Source organism: Schistocerca piceifrons, chromosome 1 (assembly GCF_021461385.2).
Source record: "Schistocerca piceifrons isolate TAMUIC-IGC-003096 chromosome 1, iqSchPice1.1, whole genome shotgun sequence".
Taxonomy (NCBI): Eukaryota; Metazoa; Arthropoda; class Insecta; order Orthoptera; family Acrididae; genus Schistocerca; species Schistocerca piceifrons.
The window spans coordinates 860,879,220-860,892,739 of NC_060138.1; the positions used below are offsets into that span (position 1 = coordinate 860,879,220).

General features: G+C 42.4%; 1 protein-coding gene across 1 annotated transcript in view; it reads right to left on the reverse strand.

The window, feature by feature from the left end:
- LOC124715883 overlaps positions 1–13,254 on the reverse strand; it is a 1,071,880-nt gene extending 1,058,626 nt beyond the window's left edge. Inside the window, 1 exon segment of the mRNA XM_047243130.1 lies at positions 12,921–13,254. Coding sequence (XP_047099086.1) covers positions 12,921–13,090 — 170 coding nt within the window. The 5' untranslated portion in view covers positions 13,091–13,254.
- Positions 13,255–13,520: the final 266 nt, after the last annotated feature.

Genomic DNA, 13,520 nt, shown 5'->3' on the forward strand with positions numbered 1-13,520 from the left:
GATTGGTGCATACCGGTATTACAGATCGGCAACGTATGAGCGCAATCCGATTTCCCCAATCCTTACAGTCCAACAATGCTACCTGCCCAGGGTGCGCACTGTTGCACATTGACAAACACACACACACACACACACAAAGAGAGAGAGAGAGAGAGAGAGAGAGAGAGTGAGAGAGAGTGATTAACGGTTGCGCATCTCGTGGTCGTGCGGTAGCGTTCTCGCTTCCCACGCCCGGGTTCGATTCCCGGCGGGGTCAGAGATTTTCTCTGCCTCGTGATGGCTGGGTGTTGTGTGATGTCCTTAGGTTAGTTAGGTTTATGTAGTTCTAAGTTCTAGGGGACTGATGACCATAGATGTTAAGTCCCATAGTGCTCAGAGCAATTTTTGATTAACGGTTGCTCTTTAGCCAGCAGACAAGTTCATAAACGATACTCATTAATCCTAGAACGGCTCACAGAACTGTCTTTTGCGTTCTTCTGTCAAAATATAGTCTTTTACTTAAGTTCGTCACCTATTAAATCGACAAATCTAAATTACAGTTATTTTCGTCATTCAAGAATCAATCTTTAATAGTCATAATGCAGTCCTAAACTATTACTGATTTCGTAACAGCAGTTGCGCTGTCGCGGTACTACAATCCAAGAAAAATTACGGCAAAGCAGGCAGGAGTCTTACTTATGAATGACCTTCACGGAAAGAAAGAGGCTTTCCAAAGCACTTCATAGAAATACCTAAATCTAAATAAAAGTCCATGTACAGAACAATTAACAAAATGTTCATGAAAGAGAGCGAAAGCGAGACGCGATTACGCTGAACAACTGATCTGGTATTGCTGTATCCATAGTGTTTCATAACAACTGTGAAAAATTAAAATATATAAATTATTTAAATTACAGTTAGTAAGAATCACATTGTACGTAATAATAATATATGTATCATTAATCCACGATAATAAGTATGTGTGCAGCAATATCGCGTAACACGAGGCACAATATTTGCAGGGTGTACGGATGCGAATAAACTGAGACCCGTTGCGGGGAACACCTGATTACTGCTCGCTACACGGTTCGGATAAAAGTGGGATCACGAGAATGATGTCACGTTCTGGAGGGAGCTCGCATGAGTTGCGGAAAACAGAGCCCCGTGAGGGGCACAGCGCGAGATCTTACATCAAGACGTGGTAGGCCGCTTTATTTACAAGACAACCACTGCCGTATACTTCGTACCACTATACGCTAAATACACAAAAGTGTGTATTACAGAGCAAAGAATGTGTGTGGTATATAATGACAGGTATCGCATCTGGGAACCAGTAACATGTGTCGCGGAGAACCATAACATGAGACTGGGGTTTGCTAAGCAAACATACTTCGGGCTGATACCCGGATTCAGATGATAGTTTTAATTTAAAATTGGATTAATTTGAGACTTTAGTCAGTACTTTGTATAGGTAGAATTTATTGTGTTACGTAGTAAATGTAATTTTTCTTCTCTTCTTCTCGTTTATATGGTTTTCGGAGCAGTTGTAGTCGCTGATCTTCGAACCACTGAAAATATGGATAAAAGAAGTATTAATGTCAGTGATGTTGAGAAAGAGTTGAAATCATTCAGAACAAAGCTCCGGGGCCCCGTGGAATCCCTGTCAGATTCTACACTGAATTTGCGGCTGGGTGTATTTCTTGATTTCCGAAAAGCATTTGACCAACTACCACACCTGCGCTTATTGTCAAAAGTACAGTCATATGGGTATCAAGTGAAATTTGTGACTTGAGGACTTTTTGGTAGGTAGGACGCAGCATGTCAGGATAGTGTGTCATCGTCAAATGTAAAGTAATTTCAGGTATGCCCCGGGGAAGTGTGTTGGGATCCTTGCTGCTCATGTTGCATATTAATGATCTTGCCGACAATATTAATAATAATCTCAGACTTTTGCAGATGATCCAACAATGACGTACTGTCTGAAAGAAGTTGCGTAAATATTACGTCAGATTTTGGTAAGATTTCAAAGTGGTGCAAAGTTTGGGAACTTACTTTAAATGTTGAAAAACGTAAAATTGTGCACTTATCAAAACGAAGAAATGTAGTTTACTGTGACGATAATATCAATGAGTCACATCTGCAATTGGCCAACTTATACAAATAGCTGGCTGGAACACTTTGTAGGAATATGAAATGGAATGATCACATAGGCTCAGTCGTCCGTAAAGCAGTTCACAAACTACAGTTTACTGGTAGCAGTTGGGAAGAGCAACCAGTCAACAACGGAGACGAAATCACTCGTGCGACCGGTTCTAGAATGTTGCTCAAGTGTGTGGAACCCGTACCATATGGGACTCTGGCGCTGAGCACTATGCAACTTAACTTCTGAGGTCATCAGTCGCATACAGGACTAACACAGGATATTGAACATAAACAAAGAAGGCAGCATACTGACCCGGCAGATTCTTGAAGCTAGACGCAAACTATCCCGAGAAAGTCCACTAACAAAGTTTCAAAAAGTCTTTAAATGATGACTCTAGGAATATGTTATAACCCCCTACGTATCGTACACATGGGGATCGCGAGGATAAGATTATTGCAAGTACAGAGGCATTCAAACATTCTCCCTGTGCTCCATACGTGAAAACCTAATAAATGGTACAATGGGACGTATCCTCCGCCATGCACTTCACGCTGGTTTGCAGAATACAGATGAAGAAATAAATAATATCCAGACAAATGTGTTTGTCCCACACGGTCCGCGTGGCCGCACAAAGTAAACTGAGCTGTTGTGTGCTCCTTCCAAGCAGACTGCCTTATAACGGATGCTTGCAGTTTCTCGCACTTGCCGCCGTACAGCGGCGGTGACAGGGAAGAAGAAGGAGCCCAGTTCCCTGGCCTGGGAGGCGGGATGCTGCGTGGGAACACGGACTGCCGCCCACGCGGCTGCCAGACAAAACACTCATTAACATTCCCGCACGGGAACAAAGCGCGCACGCTACGACAACCAAAACGGGCTTCATTCACATTCCACTCGTCGATCTAACGGCAACTGCTTACACCACGCGAGTCGCATGCTCCTGCAAGCTCAACCAGCTGGTCGACAGCCATGAAGTGCAAATGGAGCTCCCACTGAGCCGCTATAGGTACTTAGTCCCTACGTTTACCAGTCTTCTAGTCTGATTTAAAATAGTTGGTACTGACAGCTAGCGGGATGAACTGCCCCGGTCTCCAATACACTGTCCCTGTCAATTCTCAAGCAGAAAATCTTAAACAAAAAACGTAACGCAGGCCCTAATTAAAACTAAAAACAGATTTCTGGCATGCTTCAAGACACTACAGAGATCTATACAATACGTGAATTTCAGAATGTGTACGTCATGTCAGGTCTTACACTTCATTAACGGTCTTGGTTATGAGATAAAACAATACCATAATCACAATCAAGTGCGCCATCTATTAAAGAAACCAAATGGCATCACCGTTGAGTTAAACCACCGTACAAATGATTCAAATGGCTCTGAGCACTATGGACTTAACATCTGTGGTCATCAGTCCCCTAGAACTTAGAACTACTTAAACCTAACTAACCTAAGGACATCACACACATCCATGCCCGAGGCAGGATTCGAACCTGCGACTGTAGCGGTCACGCGGTTCCAGACTGAAGCGCCTAGAACCGCACGGTCACACCGGTCGGCCGCCGTACATGGGTTGTAGACGACGAGAATGGTAACCCTATCGGAGACGACGAAAAAGCTGTTGCAACGTGAAAACAGTACTATGAAAAGTTGTATTCTGGTGCTAACAACAGCACGGGAAGTCAAACAGTTGAGAAACTTACAACGGAACCTATACTCTTACGCACGCTATTCAACACCTGAAGAACTCTAAATCCCTTGGTCTAGGTAGTGTATCTGGTGAGATGATCAAGGAATGAGGCAGGAAGGTGCCGCATTCAATGTGAACAAGAATATGAGCAACTGGGGAGTGGCTGTCGTATTTTCTGGCGCTCTTGTCTTGGATGTTTATGTCTGGAAGCTCTTACGCGAGCAGCGCAGACCAGGGCAGAAAGGAGCAGAGTGTTCGATGGTGCGCAATAATGTTCCAGTGTGCGAATTTCACAAGTCAGTAGTGATGGAAAACGAGGAACGCCATCCAAACGCAGCGGGCACGAACGAACCGTTTCCTTTGATGTACCGACACTGCGCGGTACTTGGTCGTTGGTTGCGCAGAGCGGCGCAGTTTGACGTCCAGACTGGACGCGATGCGTCAAACCTCTTTCCTTGAATCTGGGAGGCACTGTCGGGGCTTAGGCAACTTTGTGAGTCATTTGACGTTCTTAGCTGAAAAAGAGAGGTTGTCATTGGAAAAGTTTGTGCCGGTTTGTTAAGGAGTTATTCTGACTTTTCGTACTGCGCTGATACGTTTGTGTTTGGTATTATCAGTGCAATGTGTTTCTTATAGTCGGAAATTTAATATTGTTTTTATTTTTCTATCACTTACGGATATAACAAATTTACGAGAAGGTCCTTGTTTCTTGCAATTAGCGAAGATAATGTTGTCGACAATATATTTCTCACAGCTGTTTGGTTTCATTGCGGAGTACGTGCGGTGACCTGTGTGCGGACAGCATATGAAGTTGACCACGCTGCTGCATCTCGGACCAGGTACCTGTATATGCGGTGTTGTCAGCGGGATAAGATGGGGCGATCCATTCGCCAGGGTTCCTGGTTCCAGAATTCTAGTTTGACCAGTAGTGAGATCGTTTTAATAAAGAATTGTTTTGTTATCAGCCGATATCGATTTCTGTGCGCAAGAGACCGAACTTAGAGACCGTTGTGTTTTAGATTGGTGTTCTTTTTGCCGGGAAGTTTTCTCTGAATATATTAGGGGAACTTGGGAAGGAGGGGGAGGGGGGGGGGGGTTGTAGTGGAAATAGACGAGTCTCAGTTTGGGAAAATGATATTTTGGAGAGGTGGTCCTTGTGTGAGTGCTGCTGTGTCAGAGGCTGCGTTTTCAGACGTTTTTCGGGTTGTTGAGTGTAGAACGAAGCAGGTATTAGTGGATTTGACTGAGGAGGGTACAACTGGAGTTTCTGATGCTTTTTTTGATACAGTGATCTAGGGAAACACGAGTTCAACCTCTAATGGCGAATCACAATAGTCAGTTTCAGGGTTACACTAATGGTGCTTATACGAATATAACAGAGAGGTATTGGGGAGAGTTGTGCTATTATATGGAGTGGGTGGAGCTGCTCTTCCATGCTGTAGTCACATGTAGATGAGTACCTCTGGAAGAAGATTGTACGGGATAATTTTTGTCAATTTCGTAGTTTTCTGAAAGCTGTAGGGAAAATGTGTAGGACGAGGGTTTTTAGATGAATACGTTTTGGAGGTTGTTTGGTGGTGTTGTCTGGTTGGGGGGCGGGAGGCGTTTAGTAGTTTTTAGGTTTTTGAAGCATTAGATTTTTTGTTGTATTTTAGATTGAGTATTGTGTTTAGTGGGAATGCTGGAGTCTTTCTGTTTTGTAGGTGTGGGTGTTACTTATGAGAGAGAGAGAGAGAGAGAGAGAGAGAGAGAGAGAGAGAGAGAGAGAGAGACCAGATTTCGATTTGGTGGCTCTGGTTAGTATTCTTTTGTAGTTTTATTCCTTTTTATTCTAGTATGTATGTTATGTGTATTTATGTTTACAGTTGTTTGTGTGTAAGGAAATTAGTAATTATGCAAGTTTAATGAATTTCGGGGTTTTTCTTATTAGTTTTTTGTAATTGTCGTCGGTAGATGCCGTGGATATTGGTTTAATATCGCTGATGCCGTTAAAATTTATAGTATTGGGTTCTGATTTGTGTGCTGGTTTCTTGGAATCAAGGGATTCGTTTGAGCTATATAGGTCAAGTGAAATTTGCGGTACTGGTTTTCGAGCTGTGCGTGGGTTTTTGGTACTGAAGATTTCCTTTGAACTGTAGAGATCTAGTGTAGTTTACGATGCCCATGGTTTTCTTTTTCACGTGGTTGCGCTGAATGTTGGGACGCTTGAAATAGGAGTGACAGCCATCTTAATGACTTCACAGGTCATAGCTGATGAGATGGTGCTGCAATTTTCGGTTCTGCCCAGTTCGCCAGCGACTGCGTTGCGAGCTTCTTGTAGTCAGAGGCATCTGAGGTTTCTAGGCCGTGGATCCGACACAGCAGCGTCGAACTGTCGACGCAAGAGTGGTCCACGTCCGTTACAGTGGTCCAGCATACTGCCAACACTAGGCAGTCCGAACAGGGTAGTAATCATTCAGTACTGTAGCTACTCGACATGCCCCAGTCCCTGCTCACTGGAGTGTAACGTCCATCTTGAATTCATTTATTTTATATACTCATCACTGCATATCTTTCGTGAGCCAGAATGTCAAGGCATAATCAACCCATTTCGTTACCCGCACATTGATATTGCGCCCTTTGATGTCCACGAAACAACGATGACACTTTATTTCGTTTCCATATGATGACTGTCCTACCCCTATGAACCATGGACCTTGCCGTTGGTGGGGAGACTTGCGTGCCTCAGCGATACAGATGGCCGTGCAGTAGGTGCAACCACAACGGAGGGGTATCTGTTGAGAGGCCAGACAAACATGTGGTTCCTGAAGAGGGGCAGCAGCCTTTTCAGTACTTGCAGGGGCAACAGTCTGGATGACTGACTGATCTGGCCTTGCAACACTAACCAAAACGGCCTTGCTGTGCTGGTACTGCGAACGGCTGAAAGCAAGGGGAAACTACAGCCGTAATTTTTCCCGAGGGCATGCAGCTTTACTGTATGGTTACATGATGATGGCGTCCTCTGGGGTAAAATGTTCCGGAGGTAAAATAGTCCCCCATTCGGATCTCCGGGCGGGGACTACTCAAAAGGACGTCGTTATCACGAGAAAGAAAACTGGCGTTCTACGGATCGGAGCGTGGAATGTCTGATCCCTTAATCGAGCAGGTAGGTTAGAAAATTTAAAGAGGGAAATGGATAGATTGAAGTTAGATATAGTGGGAATTAGTGAAGTTCGGTGGCAGGAGGAACAAGACTTTTGGTCAGGTAAATACAGGGTTATAAATACAAAATCAAATAGGGGTAATGCAGGAGTAGGTTTAAGAATGAATAAAAAAGTAGGAGTGCGGGTAAGCTACTACCAACAGCATAGTGAACGCATTATTGTGGCCAAGATAGACACGAAGCCCACGCCTACTACTGTAGTACAAGTTTATATGCCAACTACCTCTGCAGATGATGATGAAATTTATGAAATGTATGATGAGATAAAAGAAATTATTCAGGTAGTGAAGGGAGACGAAAATTTAATAGTAATGGCTGACTGGAATTCGATAGTAGGAAAAGGGAGAGAAAGAAACATAGTGGGTGAATATGGATTGGGGGAGAGAAATGAAAGAGGAAGCCGTCTGGTAGAAATTTGCACAGAGCATAACTTAATCATAGCTAACACTTGGTTCAAGAATCATAAAAGAAGGTTGTATACATGGAAGAATCCTGGAGATACTAAAAGGTATCAGATAGATTATATAATGGTAAGACAAGAGATTTAGGAACCAGGTTTTAAATTGTAAGACATTTCCAGGGGCAGATGTGGACTCTGACCACAATCTATTGGTTATGAACTGTAGATTAAAACTGAAGAAACTGCAAAAAGGTGGGAATTTAAGGAGATGGGACCTGGATAAACTGACTAACCCAGAGGTTGTACAGAGTTTCAGGGAGAGCATAAGGGAACAATTGACAGGAATGGGGGAAAGAAATACAGTAGAAGAAGAATGGGTAGCTTTGGGGGATGAAATAGTGAAGGCAGCAGAGGATCAAGTAGATAAAAAGACGAGGGCTAGTAGAAATCCTTGGGTAACAGAAGAAATATTGAATTTAATTGATGAAAGGAGAAAATATAAAAACGCAGTAAATGAATCAGGCAAAAGGGAATACAAACGTCTCAAAAATGAGATCGACAGGAAGTGCAAAATGGCTAAGCAGGGATGGCTAGAGGACAAATGTAAGGATGTAGAGGCTTATCTCACTAGGGGTAAGATAGATACTGCCTACAGGAAAATTAAAGAGACCTTTGGAGAAAAGAGAACCACTTGTATGAATATCAAGAGCTCAGATGGAAACCCAGTTCTAAGCAAAGAAGGGAAAGCAGAAAAGTGGAAGGAGTATATAGAGGGTCTATACAACGGTGATGTACTTGAGGAAAATGTTATGGAAATGGAAGAGGATGTAGGTGAAGATGAAATGGGAGATACGATACTGGGTGAAGAGTTTGACAGAGCACTGAAAGACCTGAGTCGAGACAAGGCCCCGGGAGTGGACAACATTCCATTAGAACTACTGACGGCCTTGGGAGAGCCAGTCCTGACAAATCTCTACCATCTGATGAGCAAGATGTATGAGAGGCGAAATACCCTCAGACTTCAAGAAGAATATAATAATTCCAATCCCAAAGAAAGCAGGTGTTGACAGATGTGAAAATTACCGAACTATCAGTTTAATAAGTCACAGCTGCAAAATACTAACGCGAATTCTTTACAAACGAATGGAAAAACTGGTAGAAGCCGACCTCGGGGAAGATCAGTTTGGATTCCGTAGAAATGTTGGAACACGTGAGGCAATACTGACCCTACGACTTATTTTAGAAAATAGATTAAGGAAAGGCAAACCTACATTTCTAGCATTTGTAGACTTAGAGAAAGCTTTTGACAATGTTGACTGGAATACTCTCTTTCAAAATCTAAAGGTGGCAGGGGTAAAATACAGGGAGCGAAAGGCTATTTACAATTTGTACAGAAACCAGATGGCAGTTATAAGAGTCGAGGGGCATGAAAGGGAAGCAGCGGTTGGGAAGGGAGTGAGACAGGGTTGTAGCCTGTCCCCGATGTTATTCAATCTGTATATTGAGCAAGCAGTACAGGAAACAAAAGAAAAATTCGGAGTAGGTATTAAAGTCCATGGAGAAGAAATAAAAACGCTGAGGTTCGCCGATGACATTGTAATTCTGTCAGAGACAGCAAAGGACTTGGAAGAGCAGTTGAACGGAATGGACAGTGTCTTGAAAGGAAGATATAAGATGAACATCATCAAGAGCAAAACGAGGATAATGGAATGTAGTCGAATTAAGTCGGGTGATGCTGAGGGAATTAGATTAGGAAATGAGACACTTAAAGTAGTAATGGAGTTTTGCTATTTAGGGAGTAAAATAACTGATGATGGTCGAAGTAGAGAGGATATAAAATGTAGACTGGCAATGGCAAGGAAATCGTTTCTGAAGAAGAGAAATTTGTTAACATCGAGTATAGGTTTAAGTGTCAGGAAGTCGTTTCTGAAAGTAGTTGTATGGAGTGTAGCCATGTATGGAAGTGAAACATGGACGATAAATAGTTTAGACAAGAATAGAATAGAAGCTTTCGAAATGTGGTGCTACAGAAGAATGCTGAAGATTAGATGGGTAGATCACATAACTAATGAAGAGGTATTGAATAGGATTGGGAGGAAGAGGAGTTTGTGGCACAACTTGACTAGAAGGGATCGGTTGGTAGGGCATATTCTGAGGCATCAAGGGATCACCAATTTGGTATTGGAGGGCAGTGTGGAGGGTAAAAATCGTAGAGGGAGACCAAGAGATGAATACACTAAGCAGATTCAGAAGGATGTAGGCTGCAGTAGGTACTGGGAGATGGAGCTTGCACAGGATAGAGTAGCATGGAGAGCTGCATCAAACCAGTCTCAGGACTGAAGACAACAACAACAATGATGACTGTCTTAGCGTGGCGTATAACTGATCTTTCCAATCTTATAAGTGAGGGTGGCGTTCAGTCTATGCTTGACACCCTCTCCCCAAGCCATCTGGCTCATTGTTACATAGGTCCTCCGAGCATGGGGTCACTAGGTTCATTGCGTGTTACTACAATGTTTAAGTGGGGAACGTCCGACCGATATCTGTCGATAGCTGCCTACAAACGTTAAGCGTATGAAGAGGAACTAGCAGCTAATGTTTACAGCTGCCAGAAACTGCTTACAGGCGATACATTTATTAAAGGATAATTGTAACAAAACACAAAAGTACTTGGTGAAAAAACAGTCAGTTGACAATTAACAAACATGGAAGTTATAAAATGTGTGCATCAACAGATTCGAGTCCAGACGAGATTGACAGCACGATCGGCAGTTAAACAGCGGAACCAGTCACGACTATCAAGTAACCAGCACAAAATATCGATGTTGGGTGGACTGCACTGAATTACAATTTTTCCATGCAAATGAAGCCTCACTGAGGATCAAGAAAAATTTAAGTGCCAATTATTGGGCACGGAAACCTAGAGCAAAACGAGGACATCTTCCTAGTAGGCACCTTTCACAATGAGACTGCTTACGCCCTGTCTTGTGCAGCAATCGTTGAATGTGCAACGGTATTTCGCATTACAGAGTTACTTTTAGGTCTTCTCGAAAAATGTTCTCAGAATCACTATTATTGCATTTCAGAAACATATGCAGAGCCACAATTTTAGACGTGTTATTCTACGGGTAACATCAGCTCTAAGAAGGACATTTACTTTTTAATGGTGTAAGTACAGTTTTCACACAAAGATTCAGGTGAAGAAGCTACGATATGCTTCTATGTGTTTCTAACTGCCCGCACACGAACTGTAGCAAAGAGATTGACGACACGTTCCTAAATGGCAGCTTTTGCCATCGACAGGTGACGTAGCTAAATACAGATAAATCGGCACGTTTTCAGTGCGCTGACAATGGCCTGGTAACTCGAAAAATGTTTGCAGTGCGTGAGGAAGACTGTGCACGTCGCTAAATCATAAGGCGGCCAAGACAGGCATAAAGGCTATCACCAAGGCGCTTCTCGCTCACGCAGTTCATTTTAATCGGTCGCTGTGAAATATACTGCTGCGGGATGGAAACTAATGGAGGTAAGTGTATTTGTTTCATCCTACTGAATGGGAGACTCCCAATTCTTAAAGATCACCTCAAAGTGAAGACCTTTGTTCACTTTATCACCTTATCTCCAGATACAAAGGCATTGCATGTCACAATGAAATGTCGTCCACCCGAAGACTAGTTTGAACGCTACAGGCCTTTACTAGTCATGGAGCTGGTGGTGGGATCCAGCATTCCTACGACCTTTCAAACTGCGGTACCCAACAAGTTCTAGGGAGACCTATAGTTTAACGTGGATTCTAAATCACAGCGCAGCCTGATATTTGCCATAATCACAAATCATTGCCAGAAATGGGAAGAAAAACTCGGGGCGGCTAAAAATTGAAACCCACACTTTATTTATAGTTTGCAACTTACCCACTGTGTGGATAACATTCCTGACGGTGAAGACGGCTTCTTGCATACATACAAAGCACTAACGTGTCTAATACTGTCCCGTAATAACTTTGATAGGAATGGTATCAGTGACAACAGTTGTATTTGGTTGTTTTCTGAGTTGCTGATTTTGCTCATAACACGGCTTTGAAGGCACATTCAAAATTTGTCTAGATAGCACTGTAATTTTGTCACACAATGACTCCATTGCGACAGAGGTGCCAACAAAAAAGTTTCAAAATTTATCAGTTTTACCTATTTTTATTTCATGCTGCAGGTAACAGTTGTTACGAAGAGTCGACAGTATTTTTCGTAATCTGTCAGCCGGATTTTTACTGACTGATCAAGTGCCTTGTCGTGCGAGCGACTATGCTCACAAAAAAAAAACTTAAGTTTCCAAGGTAACAGATGTTGAGCTCTGTTCTGTTACCATAGCCAAGATTTCCGGTAGAAACACACACACACACACACACACACACACACACACACGTTATCGCGGTGAATTCTTACTTCATGAAATCATTGTGTTAAATATTTTACGCGACATATACCTTGCTGGTCTCCCATCGAACAGTATGGGTTTTTCACACAATTCTTGCGCAAAAATCTCAGGTACCGTACTTCATACATCATCAAAAAAATCTGTAGATGAGACAATATGACTATTAAAAGGAAGAACTGTTCGTAAACGGCAATGCTGCAGTCTTCCTTCCCAATATACGATACGGTGTAACTGATATGATACTACGCATTAGTCGGTCTTCCACCAATTTCCATTCAATCAGTTCCGAAACGCTGCCACTACGCGAAATGATAACAACTTCGGATGACTCAAGAAAACTGCCACAAATTCATGTGCAGAATTCCCAGTTCCTGTGAACTGCATTTCCGCCTTTGGCAATTGTTGAGTGACTAACGGAATTTTAACATAACAATGCTACAATACAATAGCCATTTCTTGCAAAATCTTTGAACCCGACAAAGTAGCCGTGGCTTCTTCTCGTTATAACTGCATTAATTCTATCAACAAAATCCAAAATTACCTTTCGTCACAGAAATGCTGTGAACCATTTCGCACATCTGCGTTCATCGATTGGTGGTGAACAAAATGAAACAGATCCAGATGAAATGCGTCTTCAGCAACGAATATGCTAGCCGAAATGTTATCAGACTTCATACATTCTTTCAGATGCTACTGTAAAGCAAACGCCTAACCAAATACTGATAAGTAGATTTTACACGGGTACAGAAATTAAGCACATGTGCGCAAGACAAAAACGAGCACTTCTGATTTTTCTAATGTAATGACATTTTGTGGAAAGTTCAGTTTTTACTAAAATCAAGCACTCATATGTAGTTTATTTACCAGTATGGAACCACAAGCCAAACATCACTATCAAGGCAAATCAACGACAATGCAAACACAAAGCTCTTAAAACCCACCAAATTTCAACATATAAAACCTCCTTGTCTGGGAATCATTTACTTTCTTGAACAAGAAACAGCTATTTGTAGTGAACTTTTATGAATATAAGGAATGTCATTTAACAGCTTTGAAATTTTCTACATGATTACTTACTTCTGATTCAGGTACTGTAGAGTCCAGTCAACAATTTCTCCGACAATTTCATCTTCACGCAGAAAATATCCAGCAACTCTAACGGGCAACTGGTCGTCTGGATTCACGGTAGCCGCGAAATCATCGAAGAACTTTTTGTAAACAGACAGATAATCGTCGCTGTCTGCCATGGCATAACACTAAAGAACCAGAACAAAGTTTCGACGGCAAGACAGATACTTCAAAGCCTGCACTTGAGGTAATGGTGTACAGAAAGTGACGAATCTCAAAGCTGCAGCATTGCTAATACTTGACAGTATTGCTTGCTTCACAACAAGAACCACACACAACACCTCACTGACGCATCGTTTTGCTCAAACTGGTGTTATACTCTGAGTGTTTATACCACTACTCATACAGCCAACCTTACGTAAGACGCGGGTCGGAATCGTACTAGATAGTCACGTTTCGCGCAAGCTAGTACTTTCTCACGCTAAACACTGGAAAAGTTTGCAGCGTACTTATTTTGGCTATTCACGCATATATTTCATGATCAAATCGCTATATCAGCAGTTTCCAGTGATTTTACGAACTTGTTTGCTTTTGCCAGTTGGTACTCCT